This window comes from Callithrix jacchus, chromosome 5, assembly GCF_049354715.1.
Source record: "Callithrix jacchus isolate 240 chromosome 5, calJac240_pri, whole genome shotgun sequence".
NCBI lineage: Eukaryota > Metazoa > Chordata > Mammalia > Primates > Cebidae > Callithrix > Callithrix jacchus.
The window spans coordinates 68,006,981-68,030,595 of NC_133506.1; the positions used below are offsets into that span (position 1 = coordinate 68,006,981).

At 41.5% G+C, this 23,615-nt stretch overlaps 1 protein-coding gene across 7 annotated transcripts in view; it reads right to left on the minus strand.

Moving 5' to 3' along the window:
* Positions 1-23,615, minus strand: part of UBE2G1 (ubiquitin conjugating enzyme E2 G1) — a 108,352-nt gene that overhangs the window by 77,021 nt on the left and 7,716 nt on the right. For 4 of the 7 annotated variants that reach the window (XM_054255648.2, XM_078372533.1, XM_078372530.1 and 1 more), the window contains one exon: positions 18,079-18,169. The exons of the other annotated variants lie outside the window; for them this stretch is intronic. In XM_054255648.2, coding sequence (XP_054111623.1) covers positions 18,079-18,151 — 73 coding nt within the window. In that variant the 5' untranslated portion in view covers positions 18,152-18,169. The remainder of the gene's footprint in view (positions 1-18,078; positions 18,170-23,615) is intronic. 7 annotated transcript variants of the gene reach the window in all.

Consider the following 23,615-nt stretch of genomic DNA (forward strand, 5'->3'; position numbering starts at 1 on the left):
GGTATTTTATTATTTGGGTTTTTTAAAGCTAAGAGAGAGAGAGAGAAAGAGAGAGAGAGAGAGAGAGAGAGAAAGAGAGAAAGAGAGAGAGAGAGAGAGAGAGAAAGAGAGAGAGAGTGTGTGTGTACACACACACACATACATAATGTTGATTTTTAAGTTTTTATTCTTTTTAAATCTTACATTGTGTTCACTTTGCTTTCGTACACAAATCTCAATTGTACTTCTTGTTCACTAAGTCATTTGGCAGTGTTCTTTAACCATTATACGCAGTCATGAAATAGATCTAATGGGACATAACCAGCACTTATTTTTCCTGAGAGAAACAAAAAATAGGCTGGGTGCGGTGGCTCAAGCCTGTAATCCCAGCACTTTGGGAGGCCGAGGCGGGTGGATCACGAGGTCAAGAGATCGAGACCATCCTGGTCAACATGGTGAAACCCGTCTCTACTAAAAATACAAAAAATTAGCTGGGCTTGGTGGCGCATGCCTGTAATCCCAGCTACTCAGGAGGCTGAGGCAGGAGAATTGCCTGAGCCCAGGAGGTGGAGGTTGCCGTGAGCCGAGATCACGCCATTGCACTCCAGCCTGGGTAACAAGAGCGAAACCCCATCTCAATCAATCAATCAATAAAAAAAACGGGTATTGTTGGTGAAGCTTTCATTTCAGCTATCAATGTTTAGTAAAATGTGTGCGCTGGGGTACCATGGAAAATACCTTCCCTATTGTATCTACTTTCAACCCAGCAGGCAGAAGTAACCCTGCAAAAATATGAATCACATAATGGCACTATACCAATGCTTCCCATTCTTTTATTTATTTTTTTTTTTGAGACGAAGTTTCGCGCTTATTACCCAGGTTGGAGTGCAATGGCGCGATCTTGGCTCACCGCAACCTACGCCTCCTGGGTTCAGGCAATTCTCCTGCCTCAGCCTCCTGAGTAGCTGGGATTACAGGCCCTCACCACCGTGCCTAGCTAATTTTTGTATTTTTAGTAGAGACGGGGTTTCAGCATGTTGACCAGGATGGTCTCGATCTCTTGACCTCGTGATCCACCCGCCTCAGCCTCCCAAAGTGCTGGGATTACAGGCGTGAGCCACCGCGCCCGGCCCAATGCTTCCCATTCTTACTCAGAGCAATGGCCTGCGTGATGGCCTATAGGGTCCTTCAGAACTAACCAGTATCTCTCTCCAACCTTCAGCTAACTCTCTGCCACCTCCTCCCAACATTCAGGTAAGCCCCACCTCAGGGCCTCTGTGCTTGCTGTGCCTCTCTGCCTGAGTCACTCCTTCGCATGAATTCCTTGGTCCACTGTCACCCTATTTTTAATTAAACCCCACCCCCTTACATGTTCCTTATTTTATCCTCTTTCCCTGTTCTATTTTCTATTTAATAGAAAGTTGAAAACTTTCTATTAATTCCTATCTCTCCTACCCTGACTAGAATGCAAGCTCTAAAAGAACAAGGGTTTTTGTTTATTTACTGATATAGCCCCAGGACCTGTGACAGAATCTGGCAGTAAATATTTGCCAAATAAATATATTACTTAGAAATATGTATCACTTTAGGAAGAAGCCATGTTATTGGCAATGAAACACAGCAATCCGTAAGTCTGGAACACTTAAGAAATTTGGATAACAATTTTAATGGATGAGGATAAGTCACAATTCAGACTCTAGACCGTAAATTCCAGCTATCACAATACTGAGTAAGTTGCTGGCATACTCAAAATGTGCAAGTCAACTGAAATAACCTTTGTTATCAAGAGTAATGTAAGGAATGTATCTTAGCCATCATTCTAAAAAAAGAGAAAGAAAAAAAACTGTATGGGAGAATCTGTTTACCAAACAGCCAAAATGTTTACAATGTAAAAGACTTTAACACCTTTTGTATAAATGGCAGTGAAAAGTCTCACTCTTAGTAACCACAACCTGCACACATTCACAATTTCACAATTCCCTTCAACCCTGAATGAAGACTGGGGGCTTATCACTGATCACCTTTTCTTCAGAATAAAACAAAGAGGCAACCAGCATTCAGGAGACAATCATATAACAGGTCTTGAATTGTGGCACATGAATGGCAGAGCATGTCGGTTATAATTTCCCTGATTTTTTTTTTTTTTTTGACAGGGTCTCGGTCTGTTGTCTAAGCTGGCCTTCCGAAGTGCTGGGATTACAGGCATAAGCCACCATTCAAGGTACATTTCTATTTTTCTTTTTTCTGGTCTATTTTGTAGCTCATTGAATGGAAAAAAAAAATCTTCATTGATTTTCACTGACTGACAGGGCAAAGTCATTTTGAACACTTCTCCCTCAAAAACAAAAATACACATGGCAAAATCAGATTTCTACTATGTACAAAAGTTTATCCAACTGCAAAAAGAAGTATCTCTAAGCCTGCAAATAAATAATGGTCTCTTATCTCACGCCATTCATAAAACACAAGACTTGGTAAAACCAATTTACTCATCATTTATTCTGTTTCTAAGAAGTAAACTGTAATATGGGCCACTGTGTAACTGGTTTTAACCCATCTTCTCAAAAACAACGTGACTTTACCTGTTTTTTGTTTGTCTGTTTTTGAGAGGGAGTCTCACTCTGTCACCTAGGGCTGGAGTGCAGTGGAACAATCTTGGCTCACTGCAGCCTCTGCCTCCCCAGTTGAAGCGATTCTCCTGCCTCAGCCTCCCAAGTAGCTGGGATTACAGGCGCCAACCACCATGCATGGCTAATTTTTGTGTTTTTAGTAGAGACAGGGTTTCATCACGTTGGCCAGGCTGGTCTCAAACTCTCGACCTCAAGTGATCTACCCGCCTCACCGTCCCAAAGTGCTGGGATCACAGGTGGTTTTACCTGTTTTTACCACAAGTAAAAACTTTTTTAAAAAGAGGGAAATAAATGAGACAAGTTGAAAGAGCAACTCACAGACATAAATAAAGAAAATTGAATGAAGTAGTGAAGCCACTGGCAAAATGAAAACTGTATCATATATAGGAAGTAATCAGCCTGGCACTGATAAAAAACAAACATGATATGAAACAAATCTTAAGAAAACTACCTTGAGCACAGCAGAAAAGAACAAAGAAAGCATTTAGAAAAGCAATGAAACAGAAGACAGGAAATGAAAATTTAAAAATCATAAAACTGGTCTTGAGTAAAGAAAAATAAAAATGAATGCATATTAGAAGGTGTATAAGAAAATATTCCTGAATCTGCAGTTTGAATGGCTTACCATTTAACAGGAAAATGTAAGAGAGAATCACACCCAGATCGAGTTATATCCTGATGAAGTTACTGAACTTCAAGGATAAAGAAAGAATTCTAGCAATACTCAGGCAGAAGTAGGTCACCTACAAAGGGAAAAAAACAGTCAGGCTGGCCCCAGACTTCTCTAGAGTAACCCTAGATGCCAGAAGATAATGGAATAGTGTCTGCTGGGAGTTGGAGAAAGGGAAACGTAGCCCAAAAGTTCTGTAACCAGCCAAAACATTATTTCGCTTATGAAAGCTGCTAACAGACATTTTTAAGAGCATTCAGTCAACCACTCCTGAAAAACCTATTTGATAAACGTAATAGATTAAATATATTAAAGCTATAGCTTTACTATAATACTCATAGAACTACAAATTACCATGTATATTCTAAAATGCACGGTTTTTCACATTTTTTGTATATCTGAAATAAGCATGCATATTTATTTCTTTTTCTTTTTTTGAGACAGAGTATTGCTCTTGTTACCCAGGCTGGAGTGCAATGGCACCATCTTGGCTCACTGCAACCTCCACCTCCTGGGTTCAAGCGATTCTCCTGCCTCAGCCTCCCAAGTAGCTGGGATTACAGGCATGTGCCACCACACCCTGCTAATTTTGTATTTTTAGTAGAGACAGGGTTTCTCCATGTTGGTCAGGCTGGTCTTGAACTCCCAACCTCTGGTGATCTGCCCTCCTTAGGCTCCCAAAGTACTGGGATTACAGGCATGAGCCACCATGCCCAGTCAGCATGCATATTTCCACCAATGGTATGACATAGTTTCTTTGACAGCATTTAACTCTATTAGTGGTATACAAAATAACAAAGCATGAAACCACCAATGGTATCTCAGACATAATGAAAAACAGTATCTAAGTTACAAAATGAGAGAGAAGGAAGAGCAAATAAAGAAAACAAACCGGCCCGGCTCCGTGGCTCACGCCTATAATCCCAGCACTTTGGGAAGCCGAGATGGGTGGATCATAAGGTCAAGAGATCGAGACCATTCTGGTCAACAAGGTGAAACCCCATCTCTACTAAAAATACAAAAATTAGCTGGGCGTGGTGGTGCGCGCCTGTAGTCCCAGCTACTTGGGAGGCTGAGGCAGGAGAATTGCTTGAACCCAGAAGGCGGAGGTTGCGGTGAGCCGAGATCGTGCCATTGCACTCCATTCTGGGTAACAGCAGCGAAACTCTGTCTCAAAAAAAAAAAAAAGAAAAGAAAACAAGTCAAGTAGTTTAAAACAAGAAAACCAGGTCAGGTGCGGTAGCGTATGCCTGTAATCCCAGCACTTTGGGAGGCCAAGGTGGGCAGATCACTTGAGGTCAGGTGTTCAAGACCAGCCTGGTCAACATGGTGAAGCCCTGTCACTACTAAAAATACAAAAATTAGCCAGGTGTGGTGGCAGGTACCTGTAACCCCAGCTACTCGGGAGGCAGAGACAGAAGAATCGCTTGAACCCGGGAGGCAGAGGCTGCAGTGAGCCAAGATCGCGCCACTGCACTCCAGCCTGGGAAACAGACCGAGATTCCATCTCAAAAAGAAACAAAACAAAACAAAACCAAGAACAAAAAGCAAACATACAGATGACAATAAAAACAAATACACTAATATTATATAAGCAAAGCAAAATATATGTTAATGTAAATGATTAAAAGCATCTCAAATTGAGTCCAAAAAGACTAACCTTGATCAAACTACATGGTTCTACAAGAGATAAACCTAAAACAGAGACTTTGAGAAGTTAAAAATAAAAGATTAGATGAAAGTATACCTCACAAGTAAACACCCTTTCAAAACCAGTTAAATTCAAACTGAAAGAAAATTAAAGGAGGCAGATAAGGGTCATTTTTTATATAATGATCAAGACTACAATCTATAAAGATATAATATTATAAAACTATATACACCAAAATCTTAATATATAGTTAGAACAAAAACTTTAAAGAAATATAAGAAAAACCTTTAGGCAGAAGCAATGTAAGAGGATTACCATTTCAATCCTGAAAGATCAAATATACAAACCATAAAATGGCTGAACATATGAAAGAATGAGATCAAGTCTCCATGCAACAGTTATAAAAACTGGTCATCTATTTAGGCCATTAACACCTCAAAAATTTCAAGAAAGCAGAAACAGTCCAAAGCACACTTAAGCTACTCCCCTTACTGCTTGACTTGACAGTTTATGTACTCTCTCTCCTTAAATTACCCCATTCAAGTAGTTGAATGGAATAATATAAATCAAAATCAAGAGATTACCTAGAAAATAGCAATTATAAAAACTGCCCATATAAAAATTTCTAGTATGACTGGGTCCAGTGGCTCACATCTGTAATCTCAGCACTTTGGAAGGCCGAGGCAGGTACACTGCTTGAGCTCAGGAGTTCAAGACCAGCCTGGGCAATGTGGCAAAACCCGGTCTCTACAAACAATAAAAAAACAATTAGCTGGGCATCCTGGCACATGCCTGCATTCCCAGCTACCTGAGAGGTTGAGGTGGGAGGATCCCTTGAGTCCAGGAGGTCAAGGCCTCAGTGAGTTGTGTTCACACCACTACACTCTAGTCTGGTTTGGGTAACAACGTGAGACCCTGTCTCAAAAAAGAAAAGAAAAAGAAAAAATCTTTGGTACACTACTAAAGCTACACCCAGAGGATGTATTTACAGCGTAATACTTTCAACGGGGCAAGAATTAAATGGGTATTCAACTCAAGGTTAGAAAATAAGCTTTTAAAAATAAGAACAAAAGAAATTAGAGTTATTCAGTTAAGAGAACAGAAGCCTGAAAAATTAATTCTAAAACCTAGGAGTTATATATTGATGGAAGGGGGAAAAACAAAACAGACAAACTATTAGCTAGACTAAAAAAAACAATTATATGAAATTAGGGACTGAAAAGGGAGCAAGATAATAGAGAAGAAATCAAAATAAGTATAAAATATGTCTCCATAAATCTTAAGCTACTAAATTTTAAATATAGATACAATGGATGATTTTCTAGGAAAATACAGATTGTCAAAAGCATAAAACAGAAATAGAAAACACTCTAATAACTTCCAAAGATTCGCATAAGTTACCCAGTTAGCTTCCCAGCCACTCCAAATACCAGTCTCCAGGACATTTTCAAAGTAAAAGGTAATTTCAAAGCTAACTGTTTTATTAAACTATCCTAAGAAACAGAAAACCTTCCAAATTCATTTCCTGAGCCAACTATGCATAGACAGCACAGAGTATACTCAATAAAAATTCTAAATTATAATAGCAACCTCTATATTATATTTATTATATGTCAGATACTGGTCTACCTAGTCAGTACGTATACTTCAACTCATTTACTCTAAAACAATTTGATGCTCTGGCCTGAGAGTCAAAATATTTAACAGCAGGTATAGAACACACTGACCAATCAGAAAAATGCCAGAGCTATGCTGTGCTGCATCACCCTCTTTGTGCCAAACATTAATTATCCCTTCAGTGGCTAGATAACCAAGAAGGGGTAAATATCTTAACAACCTGTACAATGAGGGTGCCAGTGCCTACTGCCCAAGCACTACCCTGCTGATGAGGTGAGAACTATTTATTATCTACACTTTACAGTTCAGGAAACCCAGAAGAGTTAAGTTAAGAGAAGAGTGTGAGCCAGGTGGAGTGGCTCATGCCTATAATTCCAGCATTCTGGGAGATCGAGGCAGGTGGATTACCTGAGGTCAGGAGTTCAAGAACAGCCTAGCCAACATGGTTAAATGCTGTCTCTACTAAAAATACAAAAAATTAGCCTGGCATGGCAGCAGGTGCCTGTAATCTCAGCTACTCAGGAGGCAGAGGCAGGAGAATCACAAATCTGGGTAGGCAGAGGTTGCAGTGAGCCAAGATGGCGCCACTGCAGTCCAGCCTAGGCAACAGGAACAAAACTCCATCTCAAAAAAAAAAAAAAAAGGTGTCAATGTTCCACAAACTCCAGTTCAATCTCCTGATCCAACATGATATTCATGTTGAAAAGAAAAGAAACCATTCATCATTACTGTTGCTTAAAAGTTTTCATAAAATGTAATACACATTCCTGATACTAAAAGGAAAGAATACGAATATAATAGGAGCGGATAATACCATTATCTTTCAAAAGAGAGGCCCACATAATACACATTAAGCTGTATTTGTAGCTATCTATTTTTTTTTTAAGACGGAGTCTTGCTCTGTCACCCAGGCTGGAGTACAATGGCGCAATCTCAGCTCACTGCAACCTCCGCCTCCTGGGTTCAAGTCATTCTCCTCCAAGTAACTGGGAGTAATACATCTAGATATATACAGGCCAGGCGCAGTGGCTCATGCTTATAATCCCAGCCCTTTGGAGGCCCAGGCAGGCAGATCATCTGAGGTCAGGAGTTCAAGACCAGCCTGACCAAAATGGTGAAAATACAAATTAGCCCACTAAAAAAAAAAATACAAAAAACAGCCAGGTGCAGTGGCAGGCACCTGTATTACCAGTTAGTTGGAGGCTGAGGCAGAAGAATTGCTTGAACCCTGGAGGCGGAGGTTGCAATGAGCCAAGATTGTGCCACTGCATTCCAGCCCGGGCAACAAGAGTAAAACCCCATTAAAAAAAAAAAAAAGATTTACACACATACAATACATAAAGCCAGAAAGGTGAAAACTAGATGTATTCCTATTCCTAAGTATCAAGACAAAACAAAAATCCCTGCCTGCTGTGATAGCCTTCTAACGGCGCACATCTTCCCCTTGAGTAGCCCCACCTCACCTCCTACTACTGCTGACCCTATGGCTGACTTTCCCACATTGCTCAGTAAGTCTAACATTCCATTATCAGAAGTTCCAGAAAGAAGAAACAGAGAAAACAGAAAAGGGGAAAAGATATATAGGGAGGTAGATACATACCCACAAATAAAATTAATCATCTGTATACTAAGTCTTAAAAGCCTCCACACAGAGAAAGTTGACATTTTTTTTAAATTTAAAATTGGTACTAGACTTCCCAAGTGAGGACAAAGGCAACTATTTGTTAAAAACCTTTTTGCACCGATTTTTAACCTAATTGCCCATAATTGACAAAAATACATTTTGAAAATAAGATGATATATAAATGGAAAACACTTATAAAATTATAGTGACTAACATAGTCTACTCTGAACTTGGGAGAGATCTAAAGAACAAAATAGAATCCAGGAATGAACCAAAATTCACATAGAAATTTGATAAATAATGAATTTTATGTATCCTTCAAATCAGGAAGGAAAAAATTGACTCGTCAAAAATGATGTGTTGGTTAGGCACAGTGGTTCACACTTGTAATCCCAACACTCGGGAAGCCAAGGCAGCTGTATCACTTGAGCCTAGGGGTTCAAAACCAGCCTGGGCAACATGGCAAAATCCCATCTCTACAAAAAGTAAAAAAGTTAGCTAAGTACAGTGATCTATGCCTACGGTCCCAGCCACTTGCGAGGCTGAGGCAGGAGGATCACTTGAATCCAGGAGGCAGAGGTTGCAGTGAGCCGAGATCGCGCCAGTGCACCTCTCCAGCCTGGTAATGAGTGAGACTCCATCTCAAAAAAAAAAAAAAAAAAAAATTATCATTTTAATCTGTTCCAGAAAAAATATGCATATTTATATATATAGAGAGAAAACAAAAATCATAAAATACAGAAAGAAAACATGGGAAGATGAGGTGGGGGACATTTTTATAATTTTGGCTTAGGAAAACTCTTAAATCAGACATAACACCTAGAAGCCACAGATGTAAAGACTAAACCTTTATTATATAAAAACTTTAAACTTCATAAAACTTCAAACTTCTGGTTTAAAAGGAGAAGGAGGAATTATCCAAAAGACGAACCAATGGGAAAACATTTGCCACATCACAGGGTTAATTCCTAGATCAGTAAAGGGAGCTGGCAAATCAATGCGAGATATTAAACCCAACATCTGCAAAAAAATGTAAATACAAATGCCCAATAAACACATGAACGACTGTTCAACTTCACTGTTTTTAAAATGCAAATAAATTACTTATAAAATTGTAAAGAGAGGAGCAATGTTAGCCAGAATTGGCAGATCTGACCCAACAAGCAGTAGATGGAAATATCAACTGATAAAACTTTTGGAGAGCACAGTTTGGCAACATGAAAACTTGTTTTTCACCCTTTTGTTTTAATTCCCCTTGTAGGAATTTATTTTACAAAAATACTGACATAATTACCACTTAATCTCCACACTGCTATTTTCTTTTTAATTTTAATCAGTTACATTTGCACATAGTATAACAATTTGCTCCTCTTTTAGTTTCCTATTTGTAAGACTTTCTGAAAGATTTCTTCTTTCAGGAGTTTAGAGACCAGCCTGGGCAATATAGTGAGACTTTGTCTCTACAAAAAATTAAAAACAAAAAAATGTTTAAAAGGAAGTGGCAGGATCACTTGCACCTGGGAAGTCTAGACTGCAAATGGGCCATGATCACGCCACCGTATTCCCTGCCTGGGCTGCTGACAGATTAAGACCTGCCTCAAAAAAAAGAAGATAAAACCAAATTTTCTTACAATTTCTTAAAATAACAAAATTTATTCCTTCTCTCTTTTCATTTTTTCTTTTCCCTCTTTTGATGGAGTCTCACTTCTCTCAGCCTGGGGTTGCATGTGTCACTGGAGTGCACTGCAGCCCTGGACTTGGGCTCAAGCCATCCTTTCACCTCAGCCTCCTGAGCAGCTAGGACCACAGATGCATCTGGCTATCTTTTTTAAAACTGTGTGTAGAGACAGGGTCTCCCCTATGTTGCCCAGGCTGGTCTCAAATTCCTGGGCTCAAATGATCTTCCTACCATGGCCTACCAAAAAGTTGGGATTACAGGCATGAGCCACCATGCCCTACCTAATCCGACTCCTTTATGTCCCGTCTTTCATGCTTCGATCCTTCATCTTGCCCTAAACTGATACTGAGGTTCTTATGTTCTTAGAGAACATATCTACTGAATTTTCAAAACAGGAATACACTTAAATCCAGTGAGAGTTTGAGTACCTTTTCCAAGTATGTCCTGGTTGCAACTCTCCTCTAATGTTCGTTCCCACATTATCTGCGTAACTTTACAACTGGTCCTAAAACTACAATTACCATATACATGAATACATGATTTCTCTACTACTTCTGTCCTAACCAAGACAGAAAACGAATCCCCTTTTCCATTAGACAATGTTACAGTTTTACTAAAGGAACTTTGATCCACATGACATCGTTTGGCTGTGTTCCTGCCCAAAATCTCACCTCGAAATGTAATCCTAAATGTAATCCCCACATGTTGAGATAGGGACCTCATGGGTTGTGATTAGATCGTCGGGGTGTTCCCCATGCTGTTCTTGTGATAGAGAGTGAGTCCTCACAAGATCTGACAGTTTTATAAGGGGCTTTTCCCTACTCCGCACTGCACTTCTCTCTCCTGACACCATGTGAAGAAGGATGTTTGCTTCCCTTTCCATCATGATTGTAGGTTTCCTGAGGCCTCCCCAGCCATGCAGAACTATGAGTGAGTTAAACATCTTTCTTTTATAAATTACCCAATCTCAGGCAATTTTTTTCTTTTTTTTTTTTTTTTTTTGAGATGGAGTCTTGTTCTGTTGCCCAGGCTGGAGTGCAGTGGCATGATCTCAGCTCACTGCAACCTCTGCCTCCTGGGTTCAAGCATTTCTCCTGCCTCAGCCTCCAGCATAGCTGAGATTACAAGCACCCACCACCACACCTGGCTAATTTTTGTATTTTTAGTAGAGATGGGGTTTCACCACATGGGCCAGGCTGGTCTCAAACTTCTGACCTCACGATCCACCTGCCTTGGCCTCTCAAAATGCTGGGATTACAGGCATGAGCCACCATGCCTGGCCTGGCAATTCTTTATAGTAGCATGAGAATGAACTAATACCCAACGTACTATTTATTTTTAATTTTTTTCTTAAATAGAGATGGGGGGGGTCTCACAATGTTGACGAGGCTGGTCTTGAACTCCTGGTCTCAAGTGACCTTCCCTTTTCTGCCTCCCACACCTGGTCCCTTTAATCACATATTAAAAAAAAAAAAAAAAAACACCTTCAAAACCATAACACAAACATAAAATTATAATGTTTTGCTTTGCCAGGCATGGTAGCTCACGCCTATAATTCCAGCACTTTGGGAGGCCAAGGTGAGCAGATCTCGAGCTTAGGAGTTCAAGACCAGCCTGACCAATATGGTGAAACCCCAGCTCTACTAAAATTATAAAAATTAGCCAGGTGTGGAGGTATGCACCTATAGTCTCAGCTACTCAGGAGGCTGAGGTAGAAGAATCACTTGAACCTGGGAGGTGGAGGTTGCAGTGAGCCGAGATCATATCACTGCACTCTAGCCTGGCAACAGAGACTCAGTCTCAGAAAAACAAACAAAATTACAATGTTCCAGCCAGGAGCGGTGGTTCACGCCTGTAATCCCAGCACTTTGGGAAGCCCAGGCGGGTGGATCTCCTGAGGTCAGGACTTCAAGACCAGCCTGGCCAACATGGTATAACCCCATCTCTACTAAAAATATGAAAAATTAGCTGGGTCTGTAATCTCAGCTACTTGGAAGGCTGAGGAAGGAGAACTGCTTGAATCCGGGAGGTGTAGGTTGTAGTGAGCCAAGATCATACCACTGCACTCTAGCCTGGGTGATAGAGCAAGACTCTAGTCTTAAAAAAAATTTTTTTTACAATGTTTCTGATTAGAACTGTGAAAATCTTGTCTTTCCAGGGTGAATTTTAAGTTGATATTCTCTGTGAGTAGCATCTTTGGTGCCCAGTGTCTTTATTTAAAAAAAAAAAAAAAGATGGCATAACTAGAAATTACTGACTGAGCCATCTGGCTCAAATGAAAAGCCAGCATTTTCAGAGTATCAGTTACACATTGAAAAAAACTGGTCATGTAAATCACATTGTAACTTTATAAATATTACAAACCTAACAATTTCAGTCAACACTAAGTGCTATGTTCTGTAATCATCCCTAAGTATTAAACTTAATACTCAAAAAAATCATGAGGTAAGTGAAAATGTTCCATACTTTACCCAGACATATCCTCTAACCTGAATCTCTGCCCGAGTATTTACTAGTCTACGTTCTCTCATGTTACTCTGGATAAACTGCCCTTGCTCCTAATAAGGCTTCCAAACTGGCCAGTAATTACATCTCATCTCATTCTCCCTACTCAGATGTCCTCAAAGACACTGCTCCAGAAATTCCTACCCTCTCCTGTGTCATCGTTCTTCCCTCTACTAAAGTCAATCCCATTGGCATCAAGCACACTACCAGCAGTTCTCCAACCTTTACACACACACACACACACACACACACACACACATGAAGCCCACAAGCCCTCCACTTACTGCACCATTTTTCAACATCTCTTTAGGGTACAATTTAAGAGCTGTCTTTATTCCGTATCTCCAGTTTCTCTCCTTCCATTTGCTCAGGCTCACACCAATCCATCCAGTGCCTTTCTCAAAGTACCACTCACCTCTAGTGGTCCCTCATCATTCCGTATATTAACCAGTCTCTTCTTTGACACATCTGATCTCTCTTGCCTTAAAGCTTTCTTCATGTGGCTTACAGGCCACTGCTTTCTGGTTTGCCTCTTCTCACACTCCTTCACTAGCTTCTGGTTATTTACCTGTGGCTTCTTAACACCAGTGCGTCCCAAGGCTTAGTGCTTGGTCCTCTTCACCTATCTACATTTACTCCCTTATTAAGCCCATCCAACCTCATGGTTTCTGTGCAATCCGTATGCTAATAATTTCCCAGTTTATATCTCTAAGCTAAACCTCCTCACTGAATTCCAGATCAAATATAGTAAGCTGCCTATGTGACTTCTCTACTTCAATGTCTATCAGGCAAATAAAAATCAGCATATTCAAAACTGTGCCCTGGTAATCTCTCCTTCTTGTCCTGTAGTCTTTTCCATTTCAGTGAATGTCAACTGTATCCTTTCAGGTGTTAAGGGCAAAAACCATGAAGTCATTCCTGACACATTCTCTCACACACACCACGTCCAAAAATTGTGTTCCTTCTAGGACAGGCACAGTACCTCATAACTGTAATCCCAGCATTTTGGAGGCCAGGCTGGGCAACAAAGCAACACCCCATATCTACAAAAAATGTAAAAAATTAGCCAGGCACAGCGGTGCATGCCTACAGTCCCAGCTACTGGGAAAGCCAAGGCTTGAGCCCAGGGGTTCGAGGCTGCAGTGAGCCACGACTATGCCACTGAACTCCTGCTGCGCAACAAACCAAGATCCTGTCTCAAAAATAGAAAATTAAAAAAATAAAAGAATTATATTCCACCAGCAAATTCCAACAGCTCTACTTAGGAAATATACCCAAGAATTAAACCACTTATCTCCTCAGCTGCCAATACAGGTCCAAGCTAGTCTCATGTCTCACATGACTCTCCCTGCGGTCCATATTCTCAGCATAGGAGGCCAAGAATGATCTCATTAAAATGTAAATCAGGTCATATCACTCCAGGGCTGAAAACCTCTCATGGCTTCCTCACTAAGAGTAAAAGCCTAAATCCTTACCTGTAAAAACCACACAGCCTCCCCTCCACACCCCTTGCTGCTCCTCTGACATTGCCAGGCCTCTCCTCCCACTGCAGTGCCTCTGTACTGTTCTTCTCTTGGCCTGGAAAGCTCTTCAAGACATCAGCGCTCCACTCTCAACTTTTCATTCCCTTTCCCCGCTTTACTTTCCTCCAAGGCACTTATCACTACCTAATATACCACATTTTTAACTTAATTATCTAATTTATCATCTGTCTTCTCACACTAACTGCAAACCTTTGTACCAAAACTTTTATGTCCTGTTCTTTAATGTACTGCTATGCTTACAAAAAAGTAGGCACTTGGCCAGGCGCGGTGGCTCACGCCTGTAATCCTAGCACTTTGGGAGGCCGAGGAGGGTGGATCACAAGGTCAAGAGATCGAGACCATCCAGGTCAACATGGTGAAACCCCGTCCCTATTAAAAATACAAAAAATTAGCTGGGCATGGTGGCGCAGGCCTGTAATCCCAGCTACTCAGGAGGCTGAGGTAGGAGAATTGCCTGAACCCAGGAGGCAGAGGTTGCGGTGAGCCGAGATCACGCCATTGCACTCCAGCCTGGGTAACAAGAGCGAAACTCCATCTCAAAAAAAAAAAAAAAAATTATGCACTGACATATTTGTTAAATGTAGAATTAAATTTGAAGATTACATTTGCTCTGTTAGCACTTTAAACTTAAAGTGCCAATATAACATAATTTTTACATGATCCCATGGCTTAAATGCTCTAAAATTTTATATTAAAAACAAGTCTGGGACAGGCATGGTGGCTCACTCCTGTAATCCCAGCACTTTGGGAGGCCGAGGCAGGGGGATCACCCTGAGGTGTAATCCCAGCTACTTGGGAGGCTGAGGCAGGAGAATCACTTGAACCCAGGAGGCAGAGGTTGCACTGAGCCAAGATCACACCACTGGACTCCAACCTGGATGAAAAGAGTGAGACTCCATCTCAAAAAAAAAATTTTTAATGTCCAAGCCCTCTTTTCATATATATGAAGGTTGTTATTGGGGGCGGGGGGTGGCATTTCACTATATTCTTCTTCAAACCTTTTTTCAACAGGAGAGGAAAAATTATAGTGGTAGATTTCTCCTCAGTTGCAACAGATATGAACTCTGGAGACTAAAGCTCTGGGGATGTTTCTGGAAAAAACAGCAATGACTATTAGCCAAAAGCCAAAAACAGGCAAATAAAACAAATAAAATAGTTCTCCAACAAGTTTCTAAAACAGCACTAAGTCCTTCATTTATTGAAAGAGGAACCAAATTCTCAATTGTAAAGCAAGTTCATAGGAGGAATAAACAGTATAACAAGAAAAGAAAAAAAGCAATAAAGAGTAACTACTTAGAGCTATTCACACCAAGTGTTATACAAAGTAAGTGCGTATATTCAAAATCTACAATCAAGAAGCCCAACTGGGTGGGCACCACACCTATAATCCCAGCACATTGGGAGGCCAAGGTGGGCAGATCACCTAAGGTCAGGAGATCAAGACTAGCCTGACAAACATGGAAAAAAACCCAGCTTCAACTAAAAATTAGCCGACCATAGCAGTGCATGCCTGTGATCCCAGCTACTTGGGAGGCTGATGCAGGAGAATGGCTTGAACCTGCAAGGCAGAGATTGCAGTGAACTGAGATCCAAGATTGGGCCACTGCACTCCAGCCTGGACAACAAGAGTGAAACTCTGTCTCAAAAAAAACAAAAACAAAAACAAAAACAAAAAACAGAAGCCCAACCAAGCCATAATGTGAAAAAAGCTCTCAGTCAGGTGCAGTAGCTCACACCTGTAATCCCAGTATTTTGGGAGGGACAAGCAAAGTGACAGCACCAAATGGGCGGCCAGAAACACAAGGAAGTCCCAGCCTCCTCACGAGTGCTCAGGACTTTTTTTCCAACTCTTATATTAGATTCAGGGGGTTATTACTTTTTTTTTTTTTTTTTTGAGGGAAAAAGGTGTCAACAAGTCTTCTCTGCAATGTTTAGTCAAAGGTAATCCCTAATAATCAAATAATCTTTCCCACACAAGCCTTGAGCAGATTCTAATGGCCTGAAAAGTACAAATATTGCTCAATTTGAATTGGAAACAATACTGTTCCACTTTCATTCTATAATGAAAATGAAAAAATAATTTATTATGAAAGGAACTTTTAAAAATTCAATTCCTAGCTTATTTCCAATAACTTACAAATATTCCCTATATATCACTTTCACTGATCCCTTTAAAACTTTAAAAATCACACATACAGTAGAGCTTCAGTAACACTACAAAAACAGTTGCTATTACTTCTAGTAATTACTTATCAAGGCAAAAAAACGGTCAGCCACTGAATTTACTATTGAACTTTCTTAGCTGTAGTAACAACAGATTATCTAGTACAGTACTGCATTTATGGAAAAAAAGGTTTACAGACTTAAGACTTGTTTACTCTTCTAATAGTCACCCACTACACAATTCTCATCTTACAAGAGATCTCTTGTTGATCTTCAGAGCATGAAATCAGAGACAGGTTTAGTATGTAGATCCACAAGTAAAAATAGAACAGATTCCAGGAAGTCAAAGTGAGAAGGCTGAGGAAGAACAACTCTTACTTAAGGAAACAACCTATAGTTCTATTCAAAATCATAAAATGGACGATTATATTTCATATAATTTGGATATAAAGTGTTGAACAATTCAAGATTGCACTTTTAGAATTCATTTTATCTTGGGATTACTAATAGGATTCTGGCATCTGCTATTGATATTTCAATAACATAGGATTCAGATTTTCTAAATAACTTTCTCTTTATAAAAATTACTAACCTTAAAATACAATCTGATTTACAACCAGTAATCTGAAGGCCAATTTTAACACTCATGCTTTCTACCTTCTGAAAGCCTTTTACACTAACTAAACATCAAATGTTAGTGCTAGTGAACAATAACCATGAATACCTCACTAAGAGTAAAAGCATAAATCCTCACCTGTAAAAACCATGAAGCCTCTGCTCCACACCTTTTGCTGCTCCTTATCCAGACTTACACCAAAATAATCCTAACTATGTATTAGATAGCTAATATACTTGGTTTCTATGGTCCTTCACAGTGGGTGAGTTACTGCAGTCTCATCTATACAGCTTACATTTTCAATAGGTCAAGAAAGAGCCGGGCGCGGTGGCTCAAGCCTGTAATCCCAGCACTTTGGGAGGCCGAGGCAGGTGAATCACGAGGTCAAGAGATCGAGTCCATTCTGGTCAACAAGGTGAAACCCTGTCTCTACTAAAAATACAAAAAATTAGCTGGGCATGGTGGTACGGGCCTGTAATCCCAGCTACTCAGGAGGCTGAGGCAGGAGAATTGCCTGAACCCAGGAGGCGGAGGTTGCGGTGAGCCAAGATCGCGCCATTGCACTCCAGCCTGCGTAACAAGAGCGAAACTCTGTCTCAAAAAAAAAAATTAAAAATAAAAAAAAGAAAATAAATAAAAATAAATGATAATAATAATAAGGCCAGGCGCAGTAGCTCACACCTGTAATCCCAGCACTTTGGGAGGTGAGGTGGGTGGATTGAGATCAGGAGTTCGAGACCAGCCTGGCCAACATGGCAAAACCCTGTCTCTACTAAAAATACAAAAATTAGCCAGGTATGATGGCATGTGCCTGTAATCCCAGCTACTCAGGAGACTGAGGCAGGAAAATCACTTGAGCCCAGGAGGCAGAGGTTGCAGTGAGCAGAGATGGTGCCACTGCACTCCACCCTGAGTGACAGAGCAAGTACTCCATCTCAAAAAAAAGAAAAGTAGTATGCTATCATGAAAGAATCATTAAAAAAGAAACCGGCCAGAACACCCCCATGTTAATTATTACTTGACCCATAAAGAAACAGTCTCAGCCGGGCAAGGAGACTCACAGCTGTAGTCTCAGCACTTTAGGAGGCCGAGGCAAGTGGATCACTTGAGCCCAAGAGTTCAAGACCAGCCTGGCAACATGGTAAAACCCTGTTTCTACAAAAAACTACAAAAATTATCTGGGCATGGTAGCACATGCCTGGAGTCCCAGCTATTCAAAAGGTGGAGGTGTGAGGATCACCTGAGCCCAGGAAGGTTCAGGCTGCAGTGAGCCATCATCGCACCACTGCACTACAGTTTGGGCAATAGTGACATCCTGTCTCAAGGGGATCCAGGGGAGAGTTTAAGAGAAACTGAATGCAGGGTATATAAGAACTCTAGGTTGCGTGCGATGGCTCTCACCTGTAATCCCAGCACTTTGGGAGGCCAAGCGGGGGTAGATCACAAGGTCAGGAGTTTGAGATCTGGTCAGCATGGTGAAACCCCGTCTCCACTAAAAATACAAAAAATTAGCTGGGCATGGTGGTGCATGCCTGTAATCCCAGATACTCAGGAGGCTGAGGCAGAAGAATTGTTTGAACCTGGGAGGCAGAGGTTACAGTGAGCCAAGATCACGATACTATACTCCAGCCTGAGCAACAGAGCAAGACTTGGTCAAAAAAAAAGAACTGGGCTGGGCGCAGTAGCTCATGCCTATAATTCCAACACTTTGGGAGGCCGAGGCGAGTGGATCACGAGGTCAAGAGATCGAGACCATCCTGGTCAACATGGTGAAACCCCGTCTCTACTAAAAACACAAAAAATTAGCTGGGCATGGTGGCGCATGCCTATAGTCCCAGCTACTCGGGAGGCTGAGGCAGAAGAACTGCTTGAACCCAGGAGGCAGAGGTTGTGGTGAGCTGAGATTGTGCCATTGCACTCCAGCCTGGGTAACAAGAGCAAAACTACATCTCAAAAAAAAAAAAAAAAAAAAAAAAAAAAGAACTCTGTACTATTCCCACAATTTTTCTGTACCTGAAACTCTTCTAAAAAGGTTTATTTAAAAACAAAAAGCCTATTACAGTGGTATTGCTTCCCCAACAGCCATGTCATATGCATTAGATGCTAAAGAGGGTAGCAGGTGGCACAATACCCTCATCTGTGCCACTGCAGCACCTGCAAGAGTTAAACAGAAACCGAACTGGGTAACAACAATTCTGTTGTTCCCACCAGGCAAATGCTAAGGGCAGAAGAGCAAAGGTTTCATCCTGAGGGAGAGATGTAGAAATAACCAGAGAAGACAGTGAAAATACTGTATTTCCCTGGGGGAACTAGCACAACATAGATGTTCACAGCAGTCTGAAAATAAGAAATTATTCTGAGCTTTGTCAGTGACAACTAAAAAAAGAAAAAAGAATGCAAAGAAAAAAGAAATTAGCACAGCCTAAAGTACTAATGAGGATAATATAAACCACCCTACAAACTGCTAAATACAAAAAAAAGAGGGAAATACAATCTTCTGTTTACCTAAGATGAAAGAGTATTAAAGAAGACCTCAGAATAACTCTCCTCTCTACATATAAACCATAAATAAATAATCTATTTAATCAAGCACAAGTGTCATGAACTCCTCCTCAAAGCCCTCCATGAAGCAGACTGGAAGAAGCCAGCTTTTCTTGACTTTTTCTATAATAACCATCTTTTTTTTTTTTTTGAGACAGTCTCGCTCTGTCGCCAGGCTGTAGTGCAGTGGCACAATCTTGGCTCACTGCAACCTCCGCCTCCTGGGTTCAAGCAATTCTCCTGCCTTAGTCTCCCGAGTAGCTGGGACTATAGGCGCACGCCACAACACCCATCTAATTTTTGTATTTTTAGTAGAGACAGGGTTTCACTACATTGGCCAGGATGGTCTCTATCTCTTAACCTGGTGATCCGTCTGCCTTGGCCTCCCAAAGTGCTGGGATTACAGGCTTGAGTCACGTGCCCGGCCTATAATAACAATCTTAAAGCAGCTGTTTTATGGAACTTTTATTTTTCTACAGACTACAAGTTCCTGAAACACAAAACAGCATCCCTAGAGCACACAAAACGGCATCAAACTTGCTGATTTAAGAGACAGCATTAGATCTGTATAAGCAAGCTTCACTCGATACATCAAAGAACCCTCTGAAATTACATACAAAATTATGCATGTGTGCTTTTCTCAGGTGGTCTTTTACTAGATTCTCAAAGGAAACTAAGACAATCAAATATTTTAAAAATATATTAAAAATAAAATATATATGTATTTTTAAATATTCAGGCATAAAATTATACATATATATTTTATATGTATTTTTAAATATTTTTTTAAAATGCTCTGAGAAGTAATGGGCTCAAGTTTTATGAGCAAATAGAACTGTTTCTGCCAGCCAGCTCCATCAGCATTTAGGAGGGTTAAAGAAATTACCAATTTCTTTATTTACTTCAAATATTTGGCTGGGGCAAAGATTTGACACCATGGTTCATGTGCCTAATCCCAGGACTTTGGGAGGCCAAGGTGGGAGGATTGCTTGAACCCAGTAGTTCAAAAACCAGCCTGGGCAACATGGCAAAACCCTGTCTCTATCAAATAAAAAAATGTAAAAATGTGCTGAGCACGGTGATGCGTGCCTGTGGTCCCAGCTACTCAGGAGGCTAAGGTGGGAGGATCACTTGGGTCTAGGAGATGGAGGCAGAAGTGGGCCATGATCACATTGCTGCACCCCAGCCTGGGTGACAAAAGAAGGCTATATCAAAAGGAAAAATAATCTGGGCCGGGTGGCTCACGCCTATAATCCCAGCACTTTAGGAGGCCAAGGTAGGCAGATTGCCTGAGGTCGGGAATTGGAGACCAGCCTGACCAGGCATAGTGGCACACACCTGCAATCCCAGCTACTTGGGAGAACTGAGGCAGGAGGATAGCTTGAAGCTGGGAGGTGGAGGTTGCAGTGAGCCAAGATTGTGCCACTGCAAGCCAGCCTGGGCAACAAGAACAAAACTCCATCTCAAAAAAAAAAAAGGAAAAATGCTGGGCACGGTGGCTTACGCCTATAATCCCAGCACTTTGGGAGGCCGAGGCAGGTGGATCACGAGGTCAAAAGATTGAGACCATCTTGGTCAACAAGGTGAAACCCCGTCTCTACTAAAAATACAAAAATTAGCTGGGAGTGGTGGCACATGCCTGTAGTCCCAGCTACTTGGGAGGCTGAGGCAGGAGAATTGCTTGAACTCAGGAGGCGGAGGTTGCAGTGAGCCGAGATTGTGCCATTGCACTCCAGTCTGGGTAACAACAGTGAAACTCCGTCTCAAATTAAAAAAAATATATTTAAAAAAAAAAAAAAAAGGGAAAATTAGCCAGGTGTGATGGTATATACCTATATAGTCCCAGCTGTGGGGAAGGAAGTAGGAGAACTGCTTATGCCTAGGAGGTGGAGGCTGCAGTGGGCCTTGATGGTGCCACTACACTCCAGTCTGGGCAACAGAGCAAGACCCTGTCTCAAAACAAGACAAAGATTTGCTGTGAGAACAAAATGTGACTACATATGGAAAGTCCTCCAATCATGAAGAATATATGACAGACACTCAATGATACAAATTTCCAGGCCGGGCACTGTTACTCACGCCTGTAATCCCAGCACTTTGGGAGGCCGAGGTGAGTGAATCACGAGGTCAAGAGATCAAGACCATCCTGGTCAATATGGTGAAACCCCGTCTCTACTAAAAATACAAAAAATTAGCTGGGCATGGTGGCGCAGGCCTGTAATCCCAGCTACTCAGGAGGCTGAGGCAGGAGAATTGCCTGAACCCAGGAGGCGGAGGTTGCGGTGAGCCGAGATCACACCATTGCACTCCAGCCTGGGTAACAAGAGCGGAACTCCGTCTCAAAAAAAAAAAAAAAAAAAAATGATACCAGTTTCCTTACCACTCTTCTTCCCCACATTAAATAAGTTTACGTATCTGTGAAGTGAATAGGCTTATGTCTTTTAGAATTTTTTTTTTTTATTACAATTTGCTGCAATACTTTGAAAGCTGTGTTCACACTATTTTTTTTTTTTGAGATGGAGTCCTACTCTGTTGCCCAGGCTAGACAGCAGTGGCACAATCTCTTCTCACTGCAGTCTCCATGTCCCCGGTTCAAGCAATTCTCCTGCCTCAGCCTCCTGGGACTACAGGCACGTGCCACCATGACCAGCTAATTTTTGTATATTTAATATAGATGGAGTTTCACCATGCTGGCCATGGCTAGTCTCTAACTCCCAACCTCAGGTGATCCACCTGCTTCAGTCTCCCAAAGTATTGGGATTACAGGTATAAAGGCATGAGCCACTGCACCTGGCCTGCCAGACTATTTTCTTAGAAATTCATTTACTACTAGGCAGGAAGCAATGGCTCAGGCCTGTAACCCCAGCATTTTGGGAGGCCAAGGCAGGTGGATCATGAGGTCAGGAGTTCAAGACCAGCCTGATCAACATAGTGAAACTCCATCTCTACTAAAAATACAAAAAAATTTGCTAGGCGTGGTGGTGGGTACCTGTAATCCCACTGAGTCAGGAGGCTAAGGCAGAAGAACCGCTTGAACCCAGGAGATGGAGGTTGCAGTGAGCCCATTGTACCCCAGCCTGGGCAACAGTGTGAGACTGTCTCAAAAACAAAAAAAACTATCTTATTACTGGCTGCTCTGCCCATGAAGTAGCCATTCTTTATTCCTGTACTTTCTTAATAAACTTGTTGCATTAAAAAAAAAGAAGAAAAATTCATTTACTACTTAATCTGAAACAGATTAGCTGTCTCTCAGAAACATCCATGTGTTTTAAACCTGCCAACATAAGATTTCTGTTTTGTCATGCCACGTAATTCTAATTATTGTTTTCCCTGTGCTAATAAATTCATAGGTTTTTTTTGTTGTTGTTGTTGTTTTTTGAGACGGAGTTTTGCTGTTGTTACCCAGACTGGAGTGCAATGGCACGATCTCAGCTCACCGCAACCTCCGCCTCCTGGGTTCAAGCAATCCTCCTGCCTCAGCCTCTCGAGTAGCTGGGACTACAGGCGTGCACCACCATGCCCAGCTAATTTTTGTATTTTTAGTAGAGACAGGGTTTCACTTCGTTGACCAGGATGGTCTCAATCTCTTGACCTCGTGATCCACCCGCCTCAGCCTCCCAAAGTGCTGGGATTATAGGTGTGAGCCACCGCGCCCGGCCTAGGTTTTTAAAAAAGTATATAACCTAATGTAATTAAGAGAACTGAAATACTGACTCTGCTATATACAAATACAGTCTTTTTCCTGGGAAGCCTTACCTAATCTCCCTGTACTCCCCCCATAATTAAACACTCCTCCTTCAATGCTACTTTCTGTTCTTTGAACATATACATATGCACTCATACTGCATTAAAACTCTGTTATGACTGGGTGCGGTGACTCACGCCTGTAATCCCAGCACTTTGGGAGGCCAAGGTGAGTGGATCACCTGAGGTTAGGAGTTCGAGACCAGCCTGGCCAACATGGTGAAACCCCATCCCTACTAAAAATATAAGATGTAGTCGGGCATGGTGGCTCCTATCTCTAATTCCAGTTACTCAGGAAGCTGAGGCAGGAGAACTGCTTGAATGCAGGAGGCAGAGGCTGCAGTGAGCTGAGATCCCACCACTACACTCCAGGGGTCCAACACTCTACTAAAAATACAAAAATTAGCCAGGCATGGTGGCGGGCGCCTGTATTCCCAACTACCCAGGAGGCTGAGGCTTGAACCCGGGAAGCAGAGGTTTCAGTGAGCCGAGGTCACACCATTGCACTCTAGCCTGGGCATCAAGAGCAGAACTCCGTTTCAAAAAAAAAAAAAGGCTGGATGCCGTAGCTCACATCTGTGACCCCACTATTCTGGGAGGCCAAGGCAGAAGAATTGCTTGAGCCCAGGAGTCCAAAACCAGCCTGGGCAACA